The sequence below is a fragment of the Daldinia vernicosa genome (assembly GCF_022497035.1).
Source record: "Daldinia vernicosa strain CBS 139.73 unplaced genomic scaffold F5Y00scaffold_72, whole genome shotgun sequence".
Classification (NCBI taxonomy): domain Eukaryota; kingdom Fungi; phylum Ascomycota; class Sordariomycetes; order Xylariales; family Hypoxylaceae; genus Daldinia; species Daldinia vernicosa.
In genome coordinates this window covers 19309-46167 of record NW_025953988.1, presented here as the reverse complement: position 1 = coordinate 46167, position 26859 = coordinate 19309, and the positions used below count along the sequence as shown (strand labels likewise).

At 45.8% G+C, this 26859-nt stretch overlaps 10 protein-coding genes across 10 annotated transcripts; 4 read left to right on the top strand and 6 right to left on the bottom strand.

Annotated features, from left to right (window-relative positions):
• Nucleotides 1–253: 253 nt before the first annotated feature.
• F5Y00DRAFT_197335 (uncharacterized protein) lies at nucleotides 254–5158 on the bottom strand. The gene is made up of 6 exons (XM_048005287.1): nucleotides 4963–5158; nucleotides 3041–4903; nucleotides 2496–2951; nucleotides 1714–2446; nucleotides 1128–1658; nucleotides 254–1073 (listed from the first exon to the last, which is right to left on the bottom strand). Exons 1-6 carry the CDS (start codon nucleotides 4987–4989, stop codon nucleotides 433–435), a joined length of 4251 nt encoding a protein of 1416 aa, XP_047860465.1. The 5' UTR covers nucleotides 4990–5158; the 3' UTR covers nucleotides 254–432.
• Nucleotides 5159–5556: 398 nt separating this feature from the next.
• F5Y00DRAFT_273961 (uncharacterized protein) lies at nucleotides 5557–6611 on the bottom strand. Its single transcript, XM_048013269.1, has 2 exons — nucleotides 6439–6611; nucleotides 5557–6379 (listed from the first exon to the last, which is right to left on the bottom strand). Exons 1-2 carry the CDS (start codon nucleotides 6575–6577, stop codon nucleotides 5700–5702), a joined length of 819 nt encoding a protein of 272 aa, XP_047860464.1. The 5' UTR covers nucleotides 6578–6611; the 3' UTR covers nucleotides 5557–5699.
• Nucleotides 6612–7177: 566 nt separating this feature from the next.
• Nucleotides 7178–8860, bottom strand: F5Y00DRAFT_248407 (uncharacterized protein). The gene is made up of 2 exons (XM_048009437.1): nucleotides 7801–8860; nucleotides 7178–7743 (listed from the first exon to the last, which is right to left on the bottom strand). The coding sequence occupies exons 1-2, from the start codon at nucleotides 8657–8659 to the stop codon at nucleotides 7343–7345; spliced, it is 1260 nt and encodes a 419-aa protein (XP_047860463.1). The 5' UTR covers nucleotides 8660–8860; the 3' UTR covers nucleotides 7178–7342.
• Nucleotides 8861–9274: 414 nt separating this feature from the next.
• F5Y00DRAFT_248404 (uncharacterized protein) lies at nucleotides 9275–12068 on the top strand. The gene is made up of 6 exons (XM_048009436.1): nucleotides 9275–9916; nucleotides 9976–10927; nucleotides 10986–11088; nucleotides 11148–11489; nucleotides 11550–11691; nucleotides 11756–12068. The coding sequence occupies exons 1-6, from the start codon at nucleotides 9859–9861 to the stop codon at nucleotides 12007–12009; spliced, it is 1851 nt and encodes a 616-aa protein (XP_047860462.1). The 5' UTR covers nucleotides 9275–9858; the 3' UTR covers nucleotides 12010–12068.
• Nucleotides 12069–12309: 241 nt separating this feature from the next.
• Nucleotides 12310–13391, bottom strand: F5Y00DRAFT_248402 (uncharacterized protein). The gene is made up of 2 exons (XM_048009435.1): nucleotides 12681–13391; nucleotides 12310–12611 (listed from the first exon to the last, which is right to left on the bottom strand). The coding sequence occupies exons 1-2, from the start codon at nucleotides 12754–12756 to the stop codon at nucleotides 12469–12471; spliced, it is 219 nt and encodes a 72-aa protein (XP_047860461.1). The 5' UTR covers nucleotides 12757–13391; the 3' UTR covers nucleotides 12310–12468.
• A 524-nt stretch (nucleotides 13392–13915) lies between these two features.
• F5Y00DRAFT_197282 (chitin synthase export chaperone) lies at nucleotides 13916–15490 on the top strand. The gene is made up of 3 exons (XM_048005286.1): nucleotides 13916–14285; nucleotides 14354–14925; nucleotides 14985–15490. Exons 1-3 carry the CDS (start codon nucleotides 14045–14047, stop codon nucleotides 15174–15176), a joined length of 1005 nt encoding a protein of 334 aa, XP_047860460.1. The 5' UTR covers nucleotides 13916–14044; the 3' UTR covers nucleotides 15177–15490.
• A 585-nt stretch (nucleotides 15491–16075) lies between these two features.
• Nucleotides 16076–16630, bottom strand: F5Y00DRAFT_266451 (uncharacterized protein; the record flags this gene model as incomplete). The annotated part of the gene is made up of 1 exon (XM_048011945.1): nucleotides 16076–16630. The coding sequence occupies one exon, from the start codon at nucleotides 16628–16630 to the stop codon at nucleotides 16076–16078; it is 555 nt and encodes a 184-aa protein (XP_047860459.1).
• A 997-nt stretch (nucleotides 16631–17627) lies between these two features.
• Nucleotides 17628–18650, bottom strand: F5Y00DRAFT_248392 (uncharacterized protein). Its single transcript, XM_048009434.1, has 3 exons — nucleotides 18078–18650; nucleotides 17951–18028; nucleotides 17628–17898 (listed from the first exon to the last, which is right to left on the bottom strand). Exons 1-2 carry the CDS (start codon nucleotides 18222–18224, stop codon nucleotides 17972–17974), a joined length of 204 nt encoding a protein of 67 aa, XP_047860458.1. The 5' UTR covers nucleotides 18225–18650; the 3' UTR covers nucleotides 17628–17898; nucleotides 17951–17971.
• A 1190-nt stretch (nucleotides 18651–19840) lies between these two features.
• On the top strand, nucleotides 19841–22391 carry F5Y00DRAFT_273955 (kinase-like protein; the record flags this gene model as incomplete). The annotated part of the gene is made up of 5 exons (XM_048013268.1): nucleotides 19841–19879; nucleotides 20099–20425; nucleotides 20459–20710; nucleotides 20768–21260; nucleotides 21303–22391. 5 exons carry the CDS (start codon nucleotides 19841–19843, stop codon nucleotides 21824–21826), a joined length of 1635 nt encoding a protein of 544 aa, XP_047860457.1. The 3' UTR covers nucleotides 21827–22391.
• A 104-nt stretch (nucleotides 22392–22495) lies between these two features.
• Nucleotides 22496–24819, top strand: F5Y00DRAFT_273951 (uncharacterized protein; the record flags this gene model as incomplete). The annotated part of the gene is made up of 7 exons (XM_048013267.1): nucleotides 22496–23240; nucleotides 23294–23350; nucleotides 23418–23458; nucleotides 23513–23706; nucleotides 23768–24363; nucleotides 24416–24568; nucleotides 24616–24819. Exons 1-7 carry the CDS (start codon nucleotides 23136–23138, stop codon nucleotides 24817–24819), a joined length of 1350 nt encoding a protein of 449 aa, XP_047860456.1. The 5' UTR covers nucleotides 22496–23135.
• Between the last annotated feature and the right edge of the window lie 2040 nt (nucleotides 24820–26859).

Here is a 26859-nt window from a genome sequence, read left to right as displayed (position 1 = left end):
TTATGCGATAGAAGATCAATAGTAACCAAACCAGGACATATTACAACATCCTCGGGACAGCACGGAGAGCATCAAATATGGGGTTTAAGGGTAATAGGTTCTACTCCGACGTGTCTCGGCTCGGAGACATCGGAGACGTCAGATAACAGTATTGGGGGTTTCTAGCTTGGACAGTAAACTAAGTGCATGGTGGTGTAGTGCTACAATGTCTATTCTCATCGATCTGTAACTGGGCTGCTATTTATAATGCTGACTAGATTTGCTATGTATCACCTACGCGCATTGTCAGAGAGGGCGACTCATGAAATATTGGCGTGAATTTATATTATATATTCAAATTCTTTTCTACTCCTGGATTTTCGTAACCGGCGTTTACTCTGCCCAATCAGTTGTTCCAACCTACCTATATCATATACCTAGAATTGACGGTAATCAGTCCATCCAGTATGGATCCAACCCCTCCAGAAACTCCAAATCAACGTTGACGAAACTCTTCCAGAGGTCGATCTCTCGGTGCCACGGCTTCGTCTGGATAGCAAATACAACTGCCGTGACGTACTTCAGTAGCTCGACCTCGTCAAGACCCATAACGAGGATAGTCTCGCCGCGGTGCACGACACGTTCTCCGACCTTAAGCTCGTCTTTTAGAAGCTCGAGGCGCATTTTCATAGTATTATACATACTCCATTCGCTGATTGGCATGTCCTTGGGGATGAACTTCCAGATCCAGGACCGTGCTGTGCTGTCGAGAAACGCTGTAGCATGCCGGTTCCAGTCACCCAACATTGCCGGGTAGAAGTGCGGCGCCGACCAAACGCGGAGGACCGCGAATCTCGGCTTATCGTGATTAGAGGCAAAAGTCCGGGCGAGCGGGAGGAAGACGGGCCACTTATCGGGACTGACGAAGCCGGGGATGTTCTGAGGATACTGGATCGCCTTCGCACGGTCGGCGTAGTCCATGAATAGATCTAGCTTCCCCGGACGGTGCGGCTCGGTGTTGGCAACGGCAAAGCCGGGAACAACCAGCGGGTCGTTTTGTAGATATCCCGGGGCGATGATTCCAGCGAGGTATACTTGAAATAAAATCAGCAACTATCTTGTTAGTTATATAGAAATATAAGACTTACACTTTGCAATGATGGGCCGAATGGCGACGCTCCATTCCATCGGATATATATCCGCATAGAATTTCTGCTTTGTCTTGGCTTCCTTCAGCACACCCTCCCACTCCTTCCAGAACTCTTTTGGCCGGTACTTGAAGCTCGTTTTCATGCGGCAATCCGGGAGTTTCTTGGAGCGCTCGTCTAACTTGAAAAGGGGGCTATCCTTATACTTTCGACCGTCTTCCGACTCAAAAAAGTCCATCACAGGTCTGCATAGCTCCAAGTTGGGGAAGAACATGGCCATGGAAACGAAGGATTTGATAATGTCCTGTGCAATGAACGGGTGCGGCCAGGCTGCACGTGCATCGCGCGTGTAGTCCTTCCAATCGGTTCTGAGCCCGAGCCAGTCGAGTATGTCAACCAGGAACCAAACCCAGTCTGTCGACTCGCTGGTTTGGTGAGACTCGAGTATGCCACCAAGGATCTTGCGGGTTTCAGCATATTTCTCTTGAGCACCTGGTTCTAAGTCTCCGGCATGGAATGCCTCGATAAATGCTGTAAATGGACTGTTAGCAAATATTGTTATCACCGGATGGCACGTTTAACTTACCATCACCACGATCCTTTTCCATAACCATGACTTTGTCGGATTCTTTTAACTTGGATTCCACGCCGTAAAGGCTATTGATGCCGCCACGAATTACCGCCGAGGTCTCGCTAAGCAGCCCGACTCGACGTAGGAGTTTTTTCTTCTCGCTACTGATATGGTTATGATTGATCATTGCGATCGCGTCTTCCCATATCTGCGGTAGACTCCAGTGAGTTACAATTTTCTTCTCGTCGCCTTCATCGCTATTAGATTCGAGATCTGTACTCCAGTCATCGTCGTTGTCGGAATCAGGGAGGTGAGAGAAGTCTTTGGCTCGCTTGCTCATCTCTCTGGCTCCCTCGGCTAGGATGTTAATCATCGTAGCTGGCGTCGTCTCTAGTCGAGTAATCGAATTTGTAACCTCTTTAAAAGGAACATTTCGGTTAGGTGTGATGAGCTCATCGGAAAAGAGAACCAAGTCCTCAGCAGCATCGGCTTCGTTATAGAATAAGTACGGGGAAGACTCGATATGCGCTTCACCGCTCGTTTCGAGGACCGTCTTATTCACTACGTCTGCTGTGAGGAATGTGTTTGACGGATCGTTGACGTCGTCCCACAAGCTTGCGACTTGCTCTCCCGGCTGGATAGAACGAACTCGCATCGTCTCTTTATCTCTTGTGAGACCGCTAAGAAACGGCTCCCTATGTCGATACACGTCAAAAGGCTTGGCTACTCTCCATGCCTTTCGGAGTTCCTAAACAATATTAGTACTAGGATAGCCCGTATATATGCGTTTGTCATACCGTAACGATTACGTTGTAAAGAAGGATAGGTTCGTTACAGGGGACAAAGTCCCATAACCAGACTTCATAATAATCTTCGAAGCCTAGGCGCCATTTTCTGAGTATGTCCACCGTGTCAAAGTACTCAGGGCCAACCTCGAGTAGTATATCCCACTCATTCTTCGAGGCGCGACCAAGCCCTTCCTTACGGCGTAGGGTCCACAGGTGCTCCTCTTCGGGGGCAGTAATTATCTTTCCTGTCTTGCCATCTCGCACAAGGACGAGCAACTCACCGGAGCGCATCGTACAATATTGGAGAAAACGGCGAGTGACCGAATCGTTACGTCTCATGTGACCGACAATAATATTTCTAGCTTCGACAATATTGTGCTGGCGCCGGTGCTGGCTCCGAGCACCAATCTGAAAATGCCGGCTATGTTTCCGGGCCTCGAAGTCCTTGAAATAAGGGAAGAATCCCTGCTTTACAGTTAGAGTATTATTCCCAACGCTTGGCCTACATGGCCAGGGTAGCAAGGAATGATAAAGGGAAAATAGATTATACTTACAAGTTCATGTAGCTGTTGCGTTAACCTATCGCTTCCCCAGGAAACCCAGTTCGACGCCGGGAAGTATTGCCAAACGGTGAGGAAGTTAAGCTGCGAGAATTCGTCCCAGTTTCTACAGAGCTGGACGGCATGCTTTAAGTCGCAGTCTTTTGCCATGACAGAGAACTGAAGCCAGCCGTTTCGAGACATGGAGTTTTCGCTTGAATAATTCCAGATGCTTTTACCACATATATGAACTTTCATCTTGCCCTGCTTACGGGATTTCTTGCGGAACTCTTTCCTAAACTTTGCAAGTTCACCGTATTTGCCAATGATCTTCTGACGTTGAGCAATCATGTTAGACAGGAACCATCCAGGGCCTTGGAGGTGGCCATATCGATGTTCTTGGAGTATAACATCTTCGAATGACTCTTCCTCGAGGACCTCCTCATCGTCTTCCTCTACCTCAGGCTCGTCTCCCCTAATGAGATCCGCACAAGCATCCCGAATGTCTTGGAGACTGGGCTGTTCCACTTTGAGGCAGAGATCTCGGAGGTCAGATTCGGCAATCTGAGGGTCATTAAGGAACGCTTCCACGCTTGAGGACCGTACAGCCGCAGGGAGTAATGAGGCATGCGACAAGAGGAGACGGCAGAATAAGAACAGCTTAATCTCTTTGATGTCTCTCATAAGAGAATCGATCTCTTCATCCGCCAAAGGAGCTGTCTTGAGATGGGTGCCGTGAGGGTTTTCCAAGGTTCCAACTAAAATCGGACCCTCGATTTCGTCGTAGTTCTTTTCTACGCCTTCTTTGAGACGTTTTCTCATTTCAGACTCAGTTTCGATATTGCTCTTATTCGGCTCTGGGAGCTCCTCTGGTGGCTCCAAATCATCATCTATCATCTCCATGATTCGGCTTTGGCCTGTTAGACGATCGCGGGATGAGGCGGTGCCTCCCTGGGGTTTAGTTTTATATACTATAGGTACAGCTTTTGTAGCTTTGGATTTCGCTTTCTTCTTTGATTTTTTGGGCTGCTTCTCTTCGGATATTGCGAGGTTTTCTATGCCGACGGCAGGATCAGAGGAATCGGCAGTCTTCCGAGCAGAACTCTCGCTTTCGTCGACGTCAGCGAGGACCTCCATCCATAAGAAATGCTTTATGAGATCAACATATCGACTACGTTCGTCGTCAACGACATCTTCAATAGGATCCCACATTTCCGCGTCTTCTTCGCTATCAACAGACATAGATATGCGTTCCTGGTAGGCTGTTTCGAGATAGGCATCTTGGCGCCGCTTCTCTTCCTTCTCGCGCTGAGCTCTCAAGCGAGTCTGCATCTTCTTCCAGTGACGCTTCAACATGGCTGCCTCGAGCTTGGCTTTCTTGGACTCCTTTTCACGGGTCGCCTCTTCTTCCAGTTGGACTTGGCGGACCCAGCTATACCATTTTTCTTTCTCGTAGAGAACTTGAGCAGTGCGCGTCTCGAGTCTCTCAAGCGCACGCAAGACGATATGGCGGCGATTAGAAAGAGTATCCAGATAAGCCTGATGGCCATAGTCCATCTGCAGCGGGAAGAAGTGCTTATGATGAAGCTTTCGTGCGTCAATCACCTTTCCAAGAAGTACATATTCTTGGTAGAGATGCGCATGTATCTCTCGCAAGACAGTCTCATCGCTGGCATCTTCAAACGTCTCGTTGGCCAGCGGAACCTTAGCTGTTTTTAGGTAAAGAGGGGCATTGTCCGACAAAGCATCCAGTCTAGCATTTCGTCTCTTATAGCCGATATATAGACCATGACACTGCTTTCCGTGGAACCTACAGAAAAGGTTTTCCCACGTTGTGGCGATAGCGGTGCATGGCTGGCCATCAGACAAGTTCACTGCCTATTATGATGTCAGCTTTGGAACCGAAGTTGGATAAGTGATGATGGGTTTTGGCTAACTTGGCATATTAGATCTTGAGATGCCATTATAAACAGTAAGATGTCAAGGCTAAGTCTAGAAGTATGGCTACCTAATTTAAGGATAGTAAGTCCTAGGTATGTTTAACTACCTACGCATACATTAGAACTTTATGGATGTGAACAAATATCAATAAATATCGTAGAAGCTGTTCTATTGTTCTAACCTAGTTGTCAGCTTTATGTAAAAGTTGGGTGGGAAAATCTCATGGGCACTACCCACTCAACCCACTTTATCAGGCCATTTAAGACTCTTTAATGATGCTTGGACCAATCATCCATCTTGGACAAACGAAGGTTTTATGACGAATCGAATTTCTTATTTATACATAATTACCTGCCTAAACCTAGTGATACCCAATCGTTTATATCATCACCATCACCATTACCTTAGGTACTTTTCCACCGAGCGTAGAATGCGTCATATCGATTAGTCGTGTTCGTCGTTATCGCCAATGTTTATATGTGCCAGCGGTACCCCTGATTGGACTAGTATTGGGCGTCAATTACGCCCTTACCACTCTGACCCTTCACCTACGTTTCTTCTTGTATGTAATTGTGTGTCAACTTGGAGTGTAGTGATTGAGAACTGCTGTGTGCTGAAATAGTTGCGGTGAGTCGAGCGTGGTAGTGACTGACGATATCGTTAAACGCCTAGCTTGCTTCGTTTCAGTCTCCATAGTCCGCGGACCTTGTACTCTAAATCCTTCATATTCGAGTCACATGTCGTCCCCAGGAATAGCCAGAGTAGATTTCGGCGGTCGATCAGACATTCGAGCCTGATACATGAAAACCTGAGATAGAGCGATCCTGTAGCTTAACGAGTGCGCTAGTCGCGGGCTTCTGTCCCCATCGTCGCTAAGACTGTTCGTTGGCTTAGTGATTGATTCGGATACCATAGAGCTACAGCTTGTGCTTGGCGTTAAGGACAAGAAGGTCTGGAGAGGAGGGCTACTCGGGTCAGAACTACTAGAATGGTTCTGTAAGCGGCTTGGATATGATTCTGTATGAGGTCTAAGACGGACGGGTTGCTGAAATAGAACACTTAGATCAGTGTTAGGTCCTGTTACCAGCTCGGTATGGTTCTGAATCCAGGGAGGTGGTTGTTTGGGCAAGGTTGGCGATTGTGTGTTTGGAGACATATAATATCTACCAGAAAAGTCATCTACAAGTTTTGATGATACGGTTTCCAAGACCATCATCTCCGGGAACCCGGAATCTTGGTAAGGCGAAGGAATTCCTACAGGACTGTGCCATGGCTGGGCTACATCACTGCGATCGCACTCAAGTGAAGGAATGGATGTCTTCCAACCTGTACCATTGCTATTCGGTATCGTAGCTTGACCCAAAATCGAACTACCAAAATTTGGGGGCTGTTCAGACGACGTGGAAGAACGACCTAAGTGCCTGAGTTAGCGCTGCAAAAGAATCATGTGCGTATCGAAATGCCCATAATACCTAATCCCTCTTCCCCCTTATTTCCCAGCAAACGTTTGAAGACACAAACGTTCTTCAATTCCTTTTTACGTGCTTTCCTCATCGTGACTGGAGACTTATCTGACCGACGCTCCTTGAAGCATCGGATCCTTTCTAACATCGTCGCATATAAAATTTCACAAATTACTATCTCACTTCAGAGCTCTATAAAAGTTTCCAGGAAGCAATATTCCTATATATCTTCAGCGTAGTATATATATACATAGAGCTAGGCTGACGATGATGGGGCCCACACCTGACCATGAAGCCTATCAACACGTTGCCAACAAGACCCTAATCCAATACCGCGGAAGCGTGGCTAGACTTAATTAGCCAGCTAGACTTTCACTCATACCCTCGGACGAATATGTTATGTAAGTAAGAATGATTATACCGCCTTCGGACAATAAATTCAGGAGTCTAAGGCGGTCAGCGCTTGATGTCCCAATGGCGTCTTAGCTAAATTAGAGATTACGGATCTACGACGTAGGTCAGCCCATTATAGAAAGTTAATCCGCTCGGGTAAGAAATATTGGAATTGGGCTGAGCAGATAATATGACATTGCTTACGAACGAACCATATCTTCCACACAACAGGTAGTCATAAATCAACCTTGCGGGTGGGGGCCATTTTGATGTGGCTCTAGCGTGATAGGTATAGGAGGAGGAACACATATGCTTGGAGTTATATATGCATAATGCTTCCAGTTTCAAAATATTACGGTACAGTTCCTAGGTTAGACGTGCACTTCTATTTTATATACACATGACCGAGACTACTCTCAGATGGACTATATACAACCGAACGGATAATAATAACCCAAGGCCTGCCTACTTCATTAGTACCTCCTCATCCCTGAATGCATTAGATTTAGTAAGTCTTCGTTTAAAAGCTTTCAACCACAGGCGCGACGATCGGTTGAGCCATCGAGGGATGTCTATGGCCGTCCTCATCACTAATCCTATCTAACCCCGGGAAAACGATTATGTGATTCGGGTCCATGTCATCTTCGAAACGGAATCGATACTCTGAGGGCTGAGATAATAACAGATAACCAAACGTAGCGCATTCTACGATTACTTCCCGCAAGTGGTTCTCCTGTTCGTATCTGTCATCGCGATCACCCGCCACGAAAGGCTCGAGGAAGACATTCAGGGCCTCAGCAAGCCGTTGCGCTTGGCGAGTGCTAACATCTTCAGATGGGACTAATGGTGTCCTATCACTCCTGCTTGGATGAAGCAAGAAGGCAGATAACTGTCGCCATCGAGTGAATGCAGCATCGACGGCTATTACCACATATATATCAGTATTCGCAATATCGTTCACCGGGTTACCCTGCTCACCTTCTGGATTTCCTCTAAAGCTCTCCGCAGCCGGTATCGAAGAGGCGAACGAAGACACCGGTTGTGGGAGTAGAGATAAAGGTGAAGTCCCGTCAAGGGTGACGCTGGCAAATGCAACTCTGGAAATGATGTGCTGAATAGCACTGTATCGACTCATCGGGCTTAGGGCTAAAGAAGCAAGTCTATCGGCCAGTAAAGGATCACTCTGGCCTACTCCTAGACGAACTAGCTCCGCAGATAGGACATCTACATTACGCGAAACCGGGAGGCTATGGTAATTATTCTCGACATGTTGCTGCAGCAGTTGGCTCAACGAACGAAGCTCCGTGCGTATTTCAGCATCCGGGGTTGGATCTAAGAGAAATTGGTCCAGCTGCAGTCTATCTGTTGATATAGGACTCTGCAAAGGCTTCTCCTGGCTATCGTATTCACCTCCGCGTGGCCTATCACCCGGCCTTTGCCGCCGTCGCCGTCGGAATAAGAAAATCCCCGATATAGCTCCCATTATCAACCCCGCGACAGCGCACGCGATAGCAATCCCAGCGACGGCTCCACTGGAGAGACCTGAGTTGCCATCTGACTCGACCGACTGGGTAGCATTTGGGGTAGCATTTATAAGCGACGGTGATACTCGGCTCGAAGACGTACTCGAACTATCCGTTGTGGATATAGAAGACGTAGTTGAGGATGAAGTAGTAGAAGTGGTAGTAGAAGTGGTAGCGAAGGCGTTCCAAAGTTCCGTCGAAAAGCCAAAGGTAGTCTGTCCTGGGGCCTTAGTCCATACATCGACTGCTTCATAAGAGGTCCCTGTAGTAAATACGGTAGAAACCGTTGTCTGCGATATCGATATCTCTGCCATTGTGCCGAGTACCAGAATCTAGATGGTTTCAGATTTCACCTGGATTCGTGATTATAGAAGTAGGATAGACTCCCTGTGAGATGATAGAGAACACCGTTATTGTACGGTATGTGGATATAACACTCAAAATAGCACAAGAGAGTATCCCACGGGCCGAGTAACACAGCCCCGATTACGGTAGGGCACGAGTGATCTGCGGTACGACGACATTCAAGGTATTATTGTCTACTAAGGAGCCTCTGCTACGATACAAAATAATAGAGCATTAAAAAGCAAACAACAACTCGCGATAGCTACTACCTCACTATTGGCTTCGAATCGATTCACAAGACCTTTCACACTAGTTTAAATTATATAGATAAAATAAATGCTGTTTCCGGAGACGCATGGTCATATTCCTTTAGCATTAAATGACCGGTGAGACGTGTGCTGAGCCTTAGGTATGTACAGGGGGGAGACAGGAGGACGGGAGGACAGGGAGGACAGGGAGACAGAAAGATAAGGCGAAAATGGAGATGAACAGGGATCAGCCGCAGCGTGCTTTGTTAGATGCATGCTCTAATGAATTGGGGGCCTAAAGCCATACTCAATTTGACCACTTGAGATGATACACATCGCTACCAGATTTGCTACTCTTGAGCAATGCACAACTAAACCTCCAGGGGTTACACTTTGAACGACTCGAAGTAGCGATGTTTGCTTGTGGTGTCGTACCATTCTATCACAATGCCAACATTCTTTGTTACCGGACGACTGGATCACGAGTTGAATGAACAAGAATAGAAGTTTGTCGAGGGGTCTTAGCACAGCCATGAGCCAACAAACGATCCTACCTCCACACGACCCAGACCTTCAGACCTTAAGATCTACTCAATCCTAAGACAGAGGAAAATGTGATCCATGCGCAGCGTCTATCGACCTAATCGGAATACACAGCCCTATTATTATTAAGGGATAGGTACGGGATTTGATCGGACCCTTGTTCTTTCAACGCGAATCGGTCGTAACGGATATATCGCTGTAGGGCCGTTGAGGCTCTTAGGCGTTGTAGAGCAATCTTAACAGATACCTTGTTGCCGTCGCTAGACTGAAATCAACAGAATTTACAACTATTACATATCTAGATACCTTAGATACCTATGTTTCTAGTTACGCGACAATTCTCGAGTCATGCACGTAAATGCGCGTACTAGCCCATCATGGCAAGCGAACGACCTGATATACTTGTAGCCATTGACTTAGGAACAACTTACACAGGCAAGTGGCATATATTCACCGCTCAATCTTCGTTATAGCGTGCTCACTCCGCGCAAAAGGTGTGGCATGGGCGCGACCGCAGCGGAATCAGACTCTGCAAAGCCCTATTCAGATTATACATAACTGGCCTGGCACCTCGACTAAGAATGAACAGAAAGTCCATACTTGTCTTGTCTATAATGATGACGAGAGCTTGTCATCATGGGGCTATTTGTGCGAAGATGATGATATGATAGACAAGAAGAAGAAGAGAGAATTCTTCAAGATTTTTCTCGATCAGCAAACGTTGGAGGATGCGCACCGCCGAAACATCGGTCAGGTACCCAACTCCGTCCGCGATGCACAAAGATTAGTCTCTGACTACCTCCGCGAAGTTTACTCGCACGTCAAATCAACCGTCGAGTTGCATACTGGCATAAGCCACGTGGGATGGCAGGAATTGGTTGTCGAATTCATCTTTAGTGTCCCGACGACGTGGAGAAGCCAGGAGATAATCAACTCGTTCAAGAAGTGTATCGAGGATGCGGGGTTTGGCATCGAGGGACAATACCATACGGCCAAAGTTGAGTTGACAGAGTCTGAGGCGGCAGCCGTCGGTACCATCAAGAACTCACCCGTAGTTTTCGAAGCAGGCGACATTTTCTTGTCTGTAGATGCAGGAGGGGGAACTACAGATCTCGCCCTAATGCAAGTTGTCGAAGCGCGGCAGCCGTTCCCGTTGCTATCTCAGCTGAATCAAGTAGATGGTATTGGTATTGGCTCGACCTTAATCGACCAGGCTTTCGTAGCCATGATAAATAATCGTCTCAGTCGGTTTCCTAACTTATTAGACCAACTCCCTCCTGACTGTGCCGAGAGGCTTGTCAAGAGTGAGAGATATCGAACGACAAAGCATAAGTTCGGGGAGCGAGTTTACCAATCAACTTGTTATAAACTCCCCCTAGACGGTGTTCCCTACAACCTTAACCATAGTGGCGCGCAGATCGAGCTCGGTAGGATAGTAGTTTCATGGTACATCAATTCTAGACGCCATATCATACTAGTTTGGATCTAACAAACCTCGAAATAGGGAAGAGATGCAGTCCCTCTTTGACCCGCACGTCGAAGGTATCATGAAAAAGATACACGGACAGCTAGATTGGATGTTGGCTAATGGTATTAATCGGCCGATAGTAAGTTTATATAATAGCTGCACCCAGGACTTAGAGACTGATACATTGAAATCAACTAGAGCTATATGATTCTCTCCGGCGGACTTGGGAGCTCCAAATACGTCCGTGATCGCATTCAGCATGAAATGATGACTAGCTTATACCCACACGCCCATCAAGTCAAGGTACTACAAGCCCCTGATCCGCAACTAGTTGTCGTGAAGGGTTTATTATTAGACAGATTGCAAAATCTAGAGTCCGGGCTGGTTCCGGTCATAGTAAGTAGAGTAGCTCGGGCGAGTTACGGTCTTGTATGCAAGACCAAGTACAATCCGGACATACACTTTGGTGAGGATATTAAAACGGACTCTTACGACGGAGAGCAATATGCCATGGGCCAGATCGACTGGCTTATTAGAAAAGTATGCATTCTAAACTTCTACTTCTCCGACAAGTGCTAAAGTGCCTACTCGCTTACATAGGGCGACTCTATAAACACGAACGTCCCCATCAGTACGACTTACACGAAGAAAGTGGACCCGAAAGATTCGAACCGCAGTTGGGATTCGATCGTCGTGATCTCCGATTTAGATCCTTGCCTTTTACCACGCAGCGTTCATCAAGGTGAGTCGTCTAAGATGTCGTAAGAACCAACGAATTGTATATCGCAGTTACTCACTCTTAGTAGAAGGATTCAAACAGCTCTGCATAGTGAAAAGCGACATCACGGGGATAAGCCACGGCGATATGGTTATGAGGCGTAAGTCAAGAAGGTTCTTGTTTCACGGCAAGAAGTTCTATCTGTGCAGTTACGAGGTCCGGGCTATCGTAGCCCCTGCGGAGCTGAGATTCGAGTTGTGGTTTGCCGGGCAGAAGTTCTCGGGGAACCACGAGCCCATTAAAATCACCTGGGATGCCGAAGGATCTAAAGTCGGCGGATAATAGTTAATTAAAAGCAGGTGTCTTGGTTTGGATATCCTGATATAATGCCATACTTGAAGCTAATATTAAAGTAATATGAAAATGCTTAATCGATGTATCTGTCGATATGGGGTATTCCCTTTACTGTCTACCCCCAATAGTTCATTCCACTTAAAGGGTTGGCGACTATTTCGACCCCGCCCACGAAACAGTGGTCTGTCTGGCTGTCGGAAGGGTGGTCTACTATGTAATATGTGGTGGGTTTTCAATTACTGACATAGTCTCGTAGATAGAGCGAAGATATATATTGACTATCGTTAAGGCCCTTGGTACCTCTCATGTAGTGTTCCAGGGAAGACTCCGCGACGTTGACGAGACACCAATTATCAAGACATCACGTATTCGGTCTGGCCAGTCATTTCATAATATCCAACATCATCAATTGACATTAACTACTCCGTGACGTTAAATACACCTAGTTTAATAAGCGGGCCGATTCGTCAGATCCCTGATCTTGTCTCTTATGCTTGTGCTACTTCGCCGACGCTGATGATTAACCGTGTTGGTGGCCTGGCAGTCACCGCTGGAGGGGTGCCGAGTGGCACCGATGCGGTTTGTCCGGCCTCACCAGCAAGGTCAGTATATTGTATTGAGTAGTTTCTATATGTAGTATGGTATTTGGTGATGCTCACAAGCGAAGTCACCTCTTCCAGCGTCGTTGATCACTGCCTGGTACTTCTCCTTGGCTGCGAGAAATGCTTTTGACATGTTGGGTTTACGTTCAATTGTTTCAATCCAAGCGGTGGTATGATGCTCAGGTGGCTTTGAAGTTAAACCTAGAAAGTCATGTAGGTTGTAGGTTGAAGGTTTGAGTTCTCATTCACCTTACAGACCGATTGGACCTCCGCCTATATATGTATAGCGAAGTGTATCGGCCATGTCAGCTGAGGGTTGACCCCCCACTGTGATATCAGCGGGTTGGAGGTTGAAAGCTTCTATTGGGGCGATCTAGATTGTTCGACTTCATCCTAAAAGGCAATTGGTTATTGAGTATCAATGAACAAAGAATGACGGAGGTAGTCCATAATAACTCCAACGTAGTGAAGTCTACCGGTATCTATGCAGGTAAAGAATAGCTAAGGGAAGCGGGGTGAGTAGCATCTCAAGATTAATAGGACATCGAACATCAACAGGCAGATAGATTCGTCTGATAAGTCGAGAAGAATCAAGAACTCGAGACGGTATCCCATATAGCAACCTCGCCAAGTTGTATTTGTGTCGGCTAATCACAACGTTGATGAAAATGGCTGCGACCGTACGGCTATAATTGACGTCGAATCCAAGACGAGACGAAGAAAGGGAGATATGAATTCGATACCCCAGGTTTCAGGCTTTCGTGTAAGGGCTGGAGGAAGTAAGTCGCGCTAAAACGTAGCGCTAAACTTTCAATTTATTTTTACTATTGAAAGCGGTAAAGTGTCAAAGTATATAACCTGCTGATTGGTAGATCTTGCCATACCCCCAAACCCCTGCCACCATTAAACACGAGCACGGTCCACCTTTAGTTCTTTCCAAACTTTGGCTAGTGGAACTTTCCCAGCCATTGCAGCCATTGTCTCACCACCCTTTTTTTTCCATGGCAACGAAGCGCTAAAACTCCATTCTTCAGCCAACTTTCCAACCACCACTCCTCCACTTCCAGCCCAGCCCAGACGTTTGGCCGAGCAACGAAGCCAAACGCAAGGACAAGTCGTTCAGCCCTGGCCATGTCATAGTACTAGTAGGAGGACACCTTAATAGTCATTCGTTCCAATTTACAATACTACCGTTAATAATACTACTAATTCTACTGTGCCCTCTCCTCGCTTTACTTTCGTTTCCTCTTCGAGCCCTCATCGTCTGGGTTCCGTGAGATCATCGGTCGGGCGCAATCCCGTCCAATAGTAACGACTACCATATATCTCACCCGCATCACTCGTTATCCCCTGCGTTTTCCCCTCTCGCATATATTCGCGCCGAATAGATATTGAGCAAACCGCTCGTCGTCGCCGACAAGATGGGTGGTTTCGGGGACTTCACGGATATATGCCACACGGCGCCCTTGCCGTTGTGTCCATCTGTCGGGCCCGTCACTTCCATCTCGAGCGGTGTCGGCGTCGAAACCGATTGCTTCGCGCGAAATATCGAGCTGGCCAATACCATCATCTTCCAGGGCGCATCTAGTTTCATACACATTATCGCTCTGATCATGACTATAGTGATGATTTTACATATCCGAGGGAAATTCACTGCCGTTGGTAAGCAGCATTTCTATTAAGTAGCCTATAGAGCGATTCGTATAATCCTAACCGACGTTTGTTTGCAGGTCGCAAGGAAATCCTAGCGTTCTTCTACTTTTACATGCTACTATCGTTCATCTCCCTCTGCGTCGACGCCGGTGTTGTTCCTCCGGGGTCCGAACCTTACCCATACTTCGTCGCCATACAATCCGGCCTCACGTCTGCGTTGATCACATGTCTATTAATCAATGGATTCGTCGGCTTTCAGCTCTACGAAGACGGCACCCCGCTATCCGTATGGATGCTCCGGCTTTCCTCCTTTGCGGCCTTTGTCGTCTCGTTCCTCGTATCGCTAGCTACGTTTAAGTCATGGGCCGGCATGGGACCGTCGAATACAGTAGGCCTGTTCACGGTTCTATATCTCCTGAATGGCGTACAACTCGTCATCTATGTGGCTCTGCAGATTTTGCTCGTGGCCCGGACCTTGGAAGACCGCTGGCCGCTGGGAGATATCGCCTTCGGCCTCTTCTTCTTCATTGTGGGGCAAGTCATATTATATGCACTTAGTTCCACGATTTGCCAAGCGACTAGTCACTATATTGACGGCCTATTTTTTGCAACAACCTGCAATCTGCTTGCCGTCATGATGGTTTATAAGGTAGGCCCTATTCACATTTATCTTAGCGCTCAGGTTTTTTTCTAACAGTGAATTTGTAGTATTGGGATTCGATCACGAAAGAAGACCTAGAGTTCTCCGTGGGTACACGGATGAATAACTGGGAAGTGAAAGAGCTTCTTCCCGAGGAAGAACGCCGTGCTACTACTGTCTATATGGACGACCCTTACGGTCACCCTAGCCCTTACGACCATTCTTCTTCTCCTTCAAGAAACCGAATGTCCCGCTATTAGTTACCCGGTATTGCGGAATCTTCGCACGGCGAGGAAGTATCCGAGGGAGGAGACTGCGAGAAAGGAGAGATTATCTGCGTTGAGGCAGTCTGAAGCGTTCAAAAGCACGTTGCATTTGCGAGGCGTCTTGGTTTGGCTGATGAGCTCATGGGTTCCATTGGAGCAATAGATGAACATATTCAATATTAGGGTATTGGCACTTGCAGCGATTGCTGAATTGGGGGTGCATGCTTAAAATGTGCCTGGTGTGGAAACAGCGGCGACGACAGAAGTCGAGTAATATTTATATTGTACATACCGAGTATTTAGCTACCACGAATATACGAATCTTTATGGAATTCCGATGAACAGATCCTCTTGCAGCTTTTGCGTATGTATCGATTGTCTGCAAATGCTTCGATTTGGGCGTCTCCGCATCATACACTGTCGTGTTTATGTAGTGAAGCCTCCACTGGCAATATTTATCGAGGTCCTGCTTTGGCCGAAGGGCTAGAATTGGGAGTCCAGATCAGATCCAAAGAATCATAATGGCTTAGAACGCCCTGACATGACCTTGAGGTGTTCTCATGAGGCTCCAGCTTTGTCCAGAGCTAAAGCTCGTATCGGCCTATCCATTTGCCCTAGGGGATGGGGAATTTGCCGTCTCTTTTTTCTAGACCCAACCATCCTCTCGAATTAAGCAACGCCGCTCTACCGTATATTGGCAATGGGACCAGGCTCGTTATAGATGTCGGTTGTTCAGTTGCTTATCGTCAACAGCGATGGCACCGGAGCCTAAAAACAAGGCAGACCACGCTGGATATCAAAATACCGACTCGTCTAATATTGGTAGCATATATCCGAGCTTCGCACCGTATATTGTATGGACCATATCGTGCTTTCGGAATCCTCAGCTCCTTTCAGTCTCCGTCGTCATTAAAGCTGAGCTTGATTTTCTTGGCCTTCTTCTTGGTCTGCTTCGTTCCCGATTTGGCATCCACGGCGGGTTTATCGCTGTTCTTTGCCGAAGAGCTCTCTTCCTTCTCTCGGCCTTTAATGTTTTTAAACGGCTTTTGCTCCTCGTCCTCTTCAGTGCCGCCAATTACCCGTCCTACCTTGCGTTTTTTACCCGCCCCAATGCTGGCTATTTTCTCTCTCTCCCTCTCTTTCGCGTTGTCTGCACCGGTGTCATTCCTACCACCTGCGTCGTCATCTGCAGGAACATCCGCGTCTGCGCCGGACGGGAGAGTAACGGTGTTCCCCGCCTCGTCGACGACAAGAGGTGCGTCCTCGGCCTCCTCGCTTGCGGACCGCGGCCGTGCTGCTCGTCGTCGCGCGGCTAGGATAGGGTCCGGGGTGTCGGAGTCGCGCTGTTGCTGGTGCTGGCCGCGGAGCTTGGCTAGGAAGGGAGGTAGATCACTCGAGTAGGCAAGATTCTTGGAGGTGATTTTTGGGTCGCGCTGTTGGGAGGACATGGTTTGATTCTTGTAGCTTGGGTGGAATGTGATTTATTTCGTCGGCAGTATCCTTCTTAGCGTGGTATCATATCTTTTAAGTGAGGGTTTTATACATAATTCGTAGGGAACTATCATTGCGAAGCTTAGGTAGGGTAATAGTGAATTGTTGCAATTGAAGAAAGCCTTCGACATACACTAGTAAGTACCCAAGTACCCTTCAGGTGTCCGTTGCCTGTGGGGCCGGTGTCCGCGGCCGTACAGGTACCTATGTACCTACCTACTCCGGAGTGTTTGGGTTAGGTACCTACGTACCTTGCTATAAATGCAAAAGGACATGTACCAGTACCTCATAGGTGATGCAGTCCTCACATTCCATATGTACCTCCTGAGGTATTGGCACACAAACTCGTGGTAACCCAAAGGCGGCTCGTTTGATCAGGGCTGTGCTAGATTAGGCAGAATTAACTGATATCACGGCAGCCCTAATGCTACTCAGAGTACGACTGCCTCATGATACCAGTAGTTAGAGGTCAAGAAGTAGCAAATGTTTGAAGTATTAGTCTCGTTAAACGTTAGACAGTGAACAGAGTGGAAAATAGTGACGTGCTCTTTTGTCAGTTCCTACTGAATCAGAAACATGATCTCAATATGATATAAACTCTTTCTTGGAAGTTTCTCTGTTGCTATTGAAGTAGTAGATAAACTTGGAGTAACTAGGTGGTAATGGTATGAACTATTACTACCAACAGGAATTGAATCATAACGATCAAGAATTTTATCTCAGGGGCATATTAATTTTCAACCTAATCTTAAAAACGATCTGATAGAAGAGAATGGTTTGTTAGTTTGAGCTTAATATAAGCCAGTTAGTAAGTAGTTCGATGAAATTTGCTTTCTTCTTACATTCAGAGCTTCACTCTGTTTTCAAAAGCCTGTACCTTTCTCTTAATACTCACAAGGAAACATGAAACGATAAAGCTACCAAAGCTACGTGAATTTAATTGTGACGTGGAGATCAGAAATATACTTTAGTACTTGATTTGAACTTTATGAAATTATACAACCAGAATTTAAGAGCCATCATCACATCCACAACCTTCAATTCTCCCTATAGATATCCCAGTTGCCTAACAATATGTTGGGCATATTTGACTATGTCTTGTGTACATAAATATTGACGTATAATAGCCACGTGTACAAATATTTGCGTCAAAGCTTGATAGACGTCCTATCATGTTGAATCCTCTAAACTTGGCCGTAGAGTGCCGTTGCCAGTGCTATCGTAACTATTCTCCGATTAGCGGGGTAATTTATTCAGGCAATATATTTAGGTAATACAAGTGGATGCCAATCGTACATTCATAACACTTCCTTTTTATGTTCTGTTATGGTGATCGTGAACCGGTCCCGTTTTAACTGCTCCGTTGTTATTACTCCTCCCACGTGGTAGAGTCTGTCAGCATACCTGTACAGAGTATTGACCAGGATATTTACGATCAAGATACTGCTTCAATTGATTTGATGTTATTTTTGATGCTGATACGGATAAAATATAGGGACCTTGCCACTCGTCTGATGGCGATTCCGACGATGTTCGTGATTTGACGGTCATTGTTGGAGTATCTGGTGTTTCAAGATATATCCCTGATAGTAGACAGTCGACAGATTTTGAGTGTTTTTAGTGAAGAGGAACGACGAAGACAACTTCGTAGCTTAATACATATACCTCCTATATATATGTCTTAGAAGATATGTCTTAGAAGAAGTAAGCAAGGGGCGATGGATTTGTAAAATTTGCTAGTCTGTGCTCGGTATCGTGTGACATCAAAGCCACAAAATACGACTTGCTTCTTGTGGCAAGAAAAAGTTAAAGAAATGAGCTGAAAGTTGATTTTCTAGGAGTTCGTCTACTCTTTATAAAAGAATCAGAAACCTGCAGGTCAGTTACTGGTCCACACGGCGCACTTCAATTCGCTTAAAGTAGGGCCATCCAAACATATGATATGAATAAAGACCAGTAGGCTTATATATCAATAAATGGGCAGAAATCGTTAAGATCACGGTATTCTGCCTTATCATGAATACGCCTCACTGTCGCATTCTCGTAAAAAAAAACCCCGATATTGCCATCAAAGGCGAATACTGCGCAATATTAATACTTGATATACCCTAGGTAGGTACCTAAGTACCTAACCCAAGTAATCTACCCTGAATGAAGATTTTTGTTATGTTGCTTGCTTATAACCAAGCTATAGCTATGATAAGTTATAAGTCCAAATATATTTACGTCGATACTTGATAATTTGAAAATAATTTACTTCATTATTATCATGCGTATTACCTATATGTGTGTCTCTTCAATGTATGTGTGTAGCTGTGTGTGTATTGTACATACATATACTACGGTGTAAGTACAGGTACGTAAGGCGTCTATGTGAGCCTCATGTCTCCAATCGTTCTCATTGCACCTATTTGATTTGTCCTATACCACCGTATCTAGATCCCGACTAGGTTTTGCAGCACCTCACACAATGCAGAAGCCTCAGCTAGGTATGCATTGCACTTCGTTAGGAAGTCCTTGCCCGATTGGCTTCTGTGGCAGGACAAGACGGTCAAATACCTGTTTGCCAGTGTCCAGGGGCGACTGTCAGCCTGCATTGACCTAGCCGAATGTGATGCTGTAAAGCTACGCCGGTGCGTATGCTCGGCGATCTGATCTGGAGGGTCGGCATCTACCGACGGCGCAGGTGAGCTTCACACCGGTGCTACCTTGTGGCTTCAGAGCCTGCTTCTCGGAGTGTTCGCGCGCCGTTTGCTTAGCCGTCAATGATTATACGCCAGCCTAATAGTAGGCAACTCAATGTGGTAAGTGTAGGAAGGCATCTACTGAGGCAGCCGGTCACTCCGAATGCTGTTCTGCAAGTGAGAAATACAATTAATAGCGCAGTAATTCAAGCCAGACCTTATTTCGCAGCCTTATTTAACTGTAGATTCCCTCTCATCTGTTTCTGTCTAAAACACACTATTATATTCTCATCCAAGGAAATATTAGAACATCAGTGTTCCTTTTAGACAGGATAATTTTCCTGGAGTATCCTGTCCTCTATTAGCTACAATTTGAAAGTATACCTATTATCCAGTCATTCTCTTACTTCTAGCCATATTAGCTAGGTACAACCTACACATCAACCGCTGCTGCCACATACATTACATTGCCTCAGTATCATTATGTCTGGACAAAAGAGAGTGCTAGACAATGAACTTAGGGTTTGTCATATCATCAACCGGGGCGAAACCCTTTTCGAGCCTCCTAATATTTCCCATCAGCATGTCCAACCCCGGATATACCAGCCAATAACCCACGACATTACCAAAATACATGAAACCATCGAGCAGGAGCTTGACCTCTCTAAAGTCCCCAGTGTTATGGATCAAGGTAAAAGATACATTCCGAGAGACAAGCTTCGAGACATCCTCACTGTCGAGAGGATTCGAACCATTGTAAACCTACCCTCCTTCCAAGACTTCCCAAACAAGGACGACTTAACTACACGCATATATTATGGATCAATAAACTCAGATTCAAACCCTCTTTTGAAGTTATTAGCCGTCTTGATCGGGATTGATAAACTACAAGACTTCCCGAAATGTATCAAAGAGGGAATGGATGACGGTTGCCTCCCAATGACAGTAGAAAATCCCAATGATGGCACGACACCTCTCTACTGCGAACGCCACAAGGCGCACCATGCGACTATCGATAGTTTTCGTCGACCTAACGACAGGATTCAATTTACACAGTGGTCATACAGTGTAATCGCACCATGTATCACGTCTACGAAACAGAAACATTCTCACTACCGTCTACACGCCAGTGATATCTTCCCCATGCCCTCTGGGAGAAAGCTACAGAAGCAAGAGACGTTGAAGCAAGATATTACGAAGAAAGAGGTGACGAGAAGAGAGATGACGAAGCAAGAGGTGGCCGTGCAAGGCAACAAACCCCAAATCACAGAGGGGGCTTTTGCGTGTGGTGGGTTTAGTGAAGTGTATCAAGTCAAGATTGACAAGAGTCATCAACGTTTTGAAGATATCGGGGTACGTTATAGAGATTCCTTGACAATATTATGGATGTCGAGCCTAATTTCTTACTAGATACGCCACCCCGAGGAATTGTTCGCTCTGAAGAAGCTTATCTCTCATGATCGGGACGACTTCAACATGGAACTCTCATCCCTGTTATTCTGTATGGATAAATCCATTGTCAAAAAAGCCGATAATCACATAATCCAACCTCTCGCAACCTTTGAAGTTGAAGAGCCCGCAGTTCGTGGGTCGACTTACTATATTCTCTTCGACTGGGCTGAGGGGAATCTCAATGATTTCTGGGAGAAGAACGATCATCTCGTGGGGGCGAGGGACCATTGTAAATGGATGTCTCGTGAGTTCTATTCGCTCTGTTTGGCGCTCGAGTGTGTTCATAATGAGCGTAAAGAGACATTGAAGTCCATTGACGAAAATAAGCTTGAAAAAAACTTATCAGGAAGACTTCATGATGCTAAAAGCTTATATGGGCGTCATGGAGATATTAAGCCAGATAACTTCCTTTGGTTCGTCCCCCCTCAGCTACCACCACCTCAGCAAGAGAGTTCATCATCGGAACAAAAGCATTCCTTGCCAAGAAACCTAGGTCAACTGGCTCTATCTGATTTCGGGCTTGGAAGATTGCATACTAAAGTCTCTCGATCGAATCAAGACCCAAGGAACATTGCCAGGACGGAGACATATAGGGCGCCAGAGTTTGACCTAAATAATGGTACAATTTCTCGCGCATCCGATATCTTTAGCCTTGGATGCGTATTTCTCGAATACGTTACCTGGTTCATGCTAGGAAACACAGGCTTGACAGAAGGGTTCCCCGCCCATAGATCCGAGCCAGATATCTACAATTTCGAGTCAGATACTTTCTTCAGCATTCGCGAACAGCAGCCCTTCTTAAAAGAAAGCGTCAAAAGTTGGATCAAACAGCTCCAAGGGCACGAAAACTGTAGTTGGTACTTACATCAACTCCTTGATATCATAAGGGATAAGATGTTAGCACCAGATCGCAAGAATCGAATCCATATCGGGGAACTTATTAAGGACATGGATTTGCTTCGTCAAGCATGCGAGAGGAATGACAGCTTCTATTTGAAGACGAAAGGTGAATCTTAGTTTTATCGAGCATAAAGTCTTTTATTCGTGTACCTTATCCTATTCTACCAGTCGCTGTCTCCACTCCCCTGTCATTTCTCGTACTATGCTCCCCTTTTATCCATCTCCCCCCAACAGCGACGTTTAGAAAAGGCAGGCCCGCAGGTGACTTATTTGAAGTGCCCACGCACTTAGACGAAGAAGGGAGTTGAACCCAGGCGCACCTACTGTACAGAATACTGTGCGAGGTGATATTCAGCATCAAATATCCTTAGCCCCAAGCAGTGTCAAGAGAGATAGGTCCAGTACTGGTTAGGTATGGCACGGGTCGGCGTTAGGGTTTTGATACCAGAGTTTCTTTATATTCCACAACCACATATACCTCTAGTAAGCTTCATAATCCTGGATATTGATAGCCAAGCTAACCTTCATAGCATTACAAATTATTCCATTGACGCCATGTGCCCCTGGGGCTCTTTAGTCATCCACTATACCTTATAGTGGAAGCGAATTGTCCTTTCTATCTCAGCTATTTGGCTCTTGTGGATCGGGGAATCTCAGCATTGATCATAGAACGGTTGCGGATTTTATTACCTCGTTCAGTGGCTCTGGTAATTGAAGGATGTATCTACCAGATTTTATCTATATGACAGGAGAATTAGCGTGTCTTCCGTTGAAATTTATACCTAGAGACCTTACCTTCACTTTATACCTGTTTGGGCCGTACATACTGTCGAGGGAGCTCTTGAGCTTCAAGGGGTCGTTGTATTTCTGCCTTAATACAACTTCGTACCATGTCGCGGTGTTTGATGGTGGCTGCGGCTCAGACATTCTTAGGTTATTCCAGCGCTCCCACCCCTGCAAGAGACTGGCGACAGCTTTTCATCCGAGGTTAACAAGCGGGCTGAAAAGGGAAAAAATAGGGACGGCTCTGAAGAGAATAAAGGTTAATCTGGTGAGTTGTGTGTAGATTGGAATACATGGAAAAAAGCAAATCAGTCCAACGGCAGCTCCCGGCTGACCAGCAGCAGGGAGCGTCGGACAGAGTGCCTAATAAAATGTCAGGCCAGCGCATAGGTATCTGCATCACGACAATCTAAGCAACCTTGAGAACCAATCGGATATGATCTGCGGAGTAAAATATGCAGCAAGCCTAGGCGTGCAACCTAAGACAGTAACCAGCAAGGCTCTCCAGAAAGCCCTTATTCTTCCCGAAATGCCTTTAGAAGAAGTAAATTTCCAAATAAGTTAACCTTCAGAGATACCCGCTATTAGCAAGCATTCAATTGCCAGCCCTTACCCACGCTTACTCTGGCTATTAATAGACAGGATGGACTGGCCTATGGAAGACTCGGCTTGGTCTAACATCGACTTAGAGACGTTTGGTTTTGAATCACGCCCTACCGTAGCCCTCCGAAAATCGGAATCACATACAGCAAGTGAACCAGCATACATCTTATGTCATATTGCTAATATAATCAATACCAGACGTTGACACGGGATATACTTCAGAATAAGAACGACTGGGAGATTTGGTTTGATATTGTATGGAAACCAAATGCGAAGATCATTGCGAGCGGTCGGTGTCAGAGGCTAATGACTATGGGTGTAGGCCCTGAATCCCACTCCTGGGTCGAACGAGTTCCATGCCGTGTAAGAGGAATATCTATAGCTCTTAGAGATTGTACTGACCGGAACTTCAACTAGACTTTGCAGTAGGGCAGCGCCTATTTTTGAGGGGGAAGATGCTCCAGTTTCCTACGTCTCAGTCTCAAGGGACACGTGGGAGAGGCTTACAAGATTATTCCATATCCACCGGGGTATCACACGGTCGATAGCTAGACAGGTCGCTTGCATTTCGTCGTTCTACGAGGAGAAAAAAGGGGCAAGTACGAAGATATGTAAGTACACAGCCCATCGTTCAAAAGCATAGCGAGTTACCTTCTAATGTGGTACTTATAGGCTTTACTGCCCGAATGTCGAAATATCTCCCTGGAGACCTAGCGTTATCTGTCACTTATATCCCAAGCACCGAATCCATATATGCTGTTATGTATGGTTGCAATAAAGATCAGATACAGGCAATCGAGAAGCGCATTCAATCGGCTGGTGACAGAACTAAATATCCGTTATTAATGATCGGGATCTTCGTCGAACTAGAGAGAGAAAGACTAGTGTCTATAGCCGACAAACTCCTGGATGGGTTTACCTTGCGATCAGAGAATCTAGAGAATGGGACCTGGGACCCGTCTATAGATATGAGTAAGGAGAAGACACAAGAATACCTGGCGCTTTGTCTTCAAAGCCGAAGTCTTATAGACCACATGAACGCCGTAAAGCGGCAAGTGGTAAAGCTTCTGGCCGAGATAGAAGAGTTCGAAGGTTATCTTTCATCTCATAAACATGGAGAGCGTTCTCACGATGGTAAGAGAGTACATCGGTTCAAGAAAATTGGAGCCCAGATGAAGAAGAGACTGCAAGATACCATCAATGAGTATGATGGCAAGATAGACGAATGTAATATGATCCTAGGAAATATTACTCTGGCTATGCAGACGGTAAGTCATGCTCAACACTCTCTAATAGGTCCAGAACACTTAATCTTGGTAGGTCTGGAATCAAATCGCGATGCACGATTCGGACCTCAATACTCGCATTGCTCACGTAAACACAGGGGTCGCCCTTGAAACAAAACGGGAAGGCATCCAAATGAGGTCGATTGCTATACTGTCGATGATTTACTTGCCTTTTTCCAGCGTTGCGGTTAGTGACACGAACATAACTCCAGAAACTTGGCTAAGGTGTATTAGACTATATTCTCGATGGATATGTTTGACTGGAATGCCCAGGATGGAGGGTCTGTCGTGTCCAAGTATATCTGGCTGTTCGCCACATTCGCGATTGGACTCACTGCGATCACAGTCTACGCCTGGTATCACATCACTACCCGTCATGAGAGAAAAGCGGACGAAGAAGCTTCGGAAATCCAAGTAAGAATTGAAAAGATGGTTTAAGATAACTTCATATAGTAATGAGAGAGGTAGATTGTACGTCTCAAATCGTACTCAATTACATGCTAATATCTGACAAAAGGTTCCTATTCCAAATCATCATACCAACAACCCAATTTCAACCGCAATAAGTGTATCTTTTCGCGACAAGAAAGATAAAAATAACGCAATCCACGTTCCAGATGCCTCTAATATTATTATCAATTCGACAGCACCATCAACTTTTTTTGGTTTCATATTTGCCCAGTTCATCATATGAAGCTTCCTCATTAAACGTCATGATATTCGTGCCGTGTTCTTTTAGAATATTCTTAAGTGTCCCTGGAGAAAATGGTATGGTTAGATAACACTCACATGTGATATAATATGGAAAGGGAATCACGTACAGCAATGCCAAGGTCAGATCGCCGTGGATACGGGCCTTGAGCGTTACTTCGACCTCGAGGTTAAGGTCGAGACGGAGCTTAAGGGTGTCCGACTTGCTGTCATTGCCACCTTGCGGCTGCTGCATCATCTGCTGCTGTTGTTGTTGCTGCATCATTTGCTGCTGCTGCCTCTGCTGAAGCATCTGCTGATCATCTTGCTGTTGGAGGGGTTGCACCGAACCGGGGCGACGTCGGTTACGGCGACGATTGCGAGGTGGTCGAGATATTTCGGATACCTGGTCTGTGTCCGAGTGGTCCGTCTCCTGAGTCACCGTCTGTCGCCTCTGCTGCTGCTGCTGCTGCTGCTGCTGCTCATCGCCACTGGAAGACATTGTATCTTATGTAGTATTATAACGAGATATATGAAGTTATCGTTCAATATAGTAAATACCTATGGTATTAGAGTATTGGAACTTTCGACAGGCGAATATGTAGTAGTATTTTGGAAAAAATTAATTAAAGATAACTTTTTCGACCAGTCCGTTGGAGCGCATCTAGGTACTTATTTGTACAGGAAGCTTACATGTATGTCCAACCTAGAAAACTTGAAAATATCAGGATTTCCCAACATGTACGTTACTTACGTTAATCGACGATAAGGGGCTTGAAATTCAACGTCACCGTTCGATGTACCTCCCACCTATGAGGTGTATGAGGTGGCTTATTCAGATATGTATGAGCCCTGCGGTATGCTTTAAGGCTCGTACTAAACCCTGATTTTGAGTCTCTTACATCATGAAGCAATACGGGATTTAAAGTATTCCCTGGCTGAGAATTATTGGCCGTCGAATCAGAGGCCGCGCCGCAAGCCTTATGCGGTAATCTGACGTCGAAGTCGCCATTTTCCCCACTCCGTACCCTAAACCTTATAGCCCCCATAGCCCACCACCTTTTCATAAGGACAGGGGTTAACGAAAAGGAGGGTCATTAGCAGTTCGATCTTTAGTATAGTGTACGATCTCCATTAACGCTACGGAATATTTAGATAGTTTCTCCTTAATGGCTCTCGGGAGACTTCTAATTAATTGTTAGTACTAGTCACGTGAACCCACCCCCCTTTTCCACTCTCTCGGAGAGGTAGTGGGGATAACCCCTGTTACAACGCTCAAGTTCAAGCATACTGGCATATCGGACAAGTATGGGGCTGAATTGTCCACGACGAACATCCTATAATAGAGGGGCAATGATATTATGAGCCCATTGATGTAACTGTACCAACCTCGAAAGGATAATAAAAAATTCAGACGAAAGACATACGTTAGCTCCAGGTACGTAGGTAGTTATAGATTATAAAATATATTCTACTATAAGCCTATAGACTAGATGTATATTTCCTTCTTTTCCTTTCGTTACGCATCCCTCATACCTTGGGTCTTCATTGGTTTGATTCTTCCATTAATACTATGGCCTTGCGGATCGTTACATATTTATCGATTTGGGTAAGACCCGGAAAACAACACCGTACATATATCTATAATACTAACAGATATATTTTCGCAATTATTCGTCTGGGGTGATGGTACAGTATCATTGTGCCTATTTGCAAGTAAAGGGTAGCGAACTGATCTTCTACTTGATCTAGAAACCGATTCGCTTGAATTCTCTAGCATCTTGAACG

Bases quoted from the DNA above. Each gene is read 5' to 3' on its own strand.
- F5Y00DRAFT_248402 (XM_048009435.1), bottom strand. From the start codon at position 12,756: ATGTCAAAAGCATTTCTCGCAGCCAAGGAGAAGTACCAGGCAGTGATC. The intron at 12,612-12,680 runs GTGAGCATCACC...CTTGCTGGTGAG, and splicing joins TGGAAGAGGTGACTTCGCTT to GCCGGACAAACCGCATCGGT.
- F5Y00DRAFT_248407 (XM_048009437.1), bottom strand. From the start codon at position 8,659: ATGGCAGAGATATCGATATCGCAGACAACGGTTTCTACCGTATTTACT. The intron at 7,744-7,800 runs GTGAGCAGGGTA...ATGTGGTAATAG, and splicing joins CTTTAGAGGAAATCCAGAAG to CCGTCGATGCTGCATTCACT.
- F5Y00DRAFT_248392 (XM_048009434.1), bottom strand. From the start codon at position 18,224: ATGACCGTCAAATCACGAACATCGTCGGAATCGCCATCAGACGAGTGG. The intron at 18,029-18,077 runs GTATGCTGACAG...ACAACGGAGCAG, and splicing joins CTGGTCAATACTCTGTACAG to TTAAAACGGGACCGGTTCAC.
- F5Y00DRAFT_248404 (XM_048009436.1), top strand. From the start codon at position 9,859: ATGGCAAGCGAACGACCTGATATACTTGTAGCCATTGACTTAGGAACA. The intron at 9,917-9,975 runs GCAAGTGGCATA...TCCGCGCAAAAG, and splicing joins CTTAGGAACAACTTACACAG to GTGTGGCATGGGCGCGACCG. The intron at 11,089-11,147 runs GTAAGTTTATAT...GAAATCAACTAG, and splicing joins ATGGTATTAATCGGCCGATA to AGCTATATGATTCTCTCCGG.
- F5Y00DRAFT_197282 (XM_048005286.1), top strand. From the start codon at position 14,045: ATGGGTGGTTTCGGGGACTTCACGGATATATGCCACACGGCGCCCTTG. The intron at 14,286-14,353 runs GTAAGCAGCATT...GTTTGTTTGCAG, and splicing joins AGGGAAATTCACTGCCGTTG to GTCGCAAGGAAATCCTAGCG. The intron at 14,926-14,984 runs GTAGGCCCTATT...GTGAATTTGTAG, and splicing joins CCGTCATGATGGTTTATAAG to TATTGGGATTCGATCACGAA.
- F5Y00DRAFT_197335 (XM_048005287.1), bottom strand. From the start codon at position 4,989: ATGGCATCTCAAGATCTAATATGCCAA. The intron at 2,447-2,495 runs GTATGACAAACG...AATATTGTTTAG, and splicing joins TTTACAACGTAATCGTTACG to GAACTCCGAAAGGCATGGAG. The intron at 1,659-1,713 runs GTAAGTTAAACG...GTCCATTTACAG, and splicing joins GGAAAAGGATCGTGGTGATG to CATTTATCGAGGCATTCCAT.
- F5Y00DRAFT_273961 (XM_048013269.1), bottom strand. From the start codon at position 6,577: ATGTTAGAAAGGATCCGATGCTTCAAGGAGCGTCGGTCAGATAAGTCT. The intron at 6,380-6,438 runs GTATTATGGGCA...TCAGGCACTTAG, and splicing joins TAAGGGGGAAGAGGGATTAG to GTCGTTCTTCCACGTCGTCT.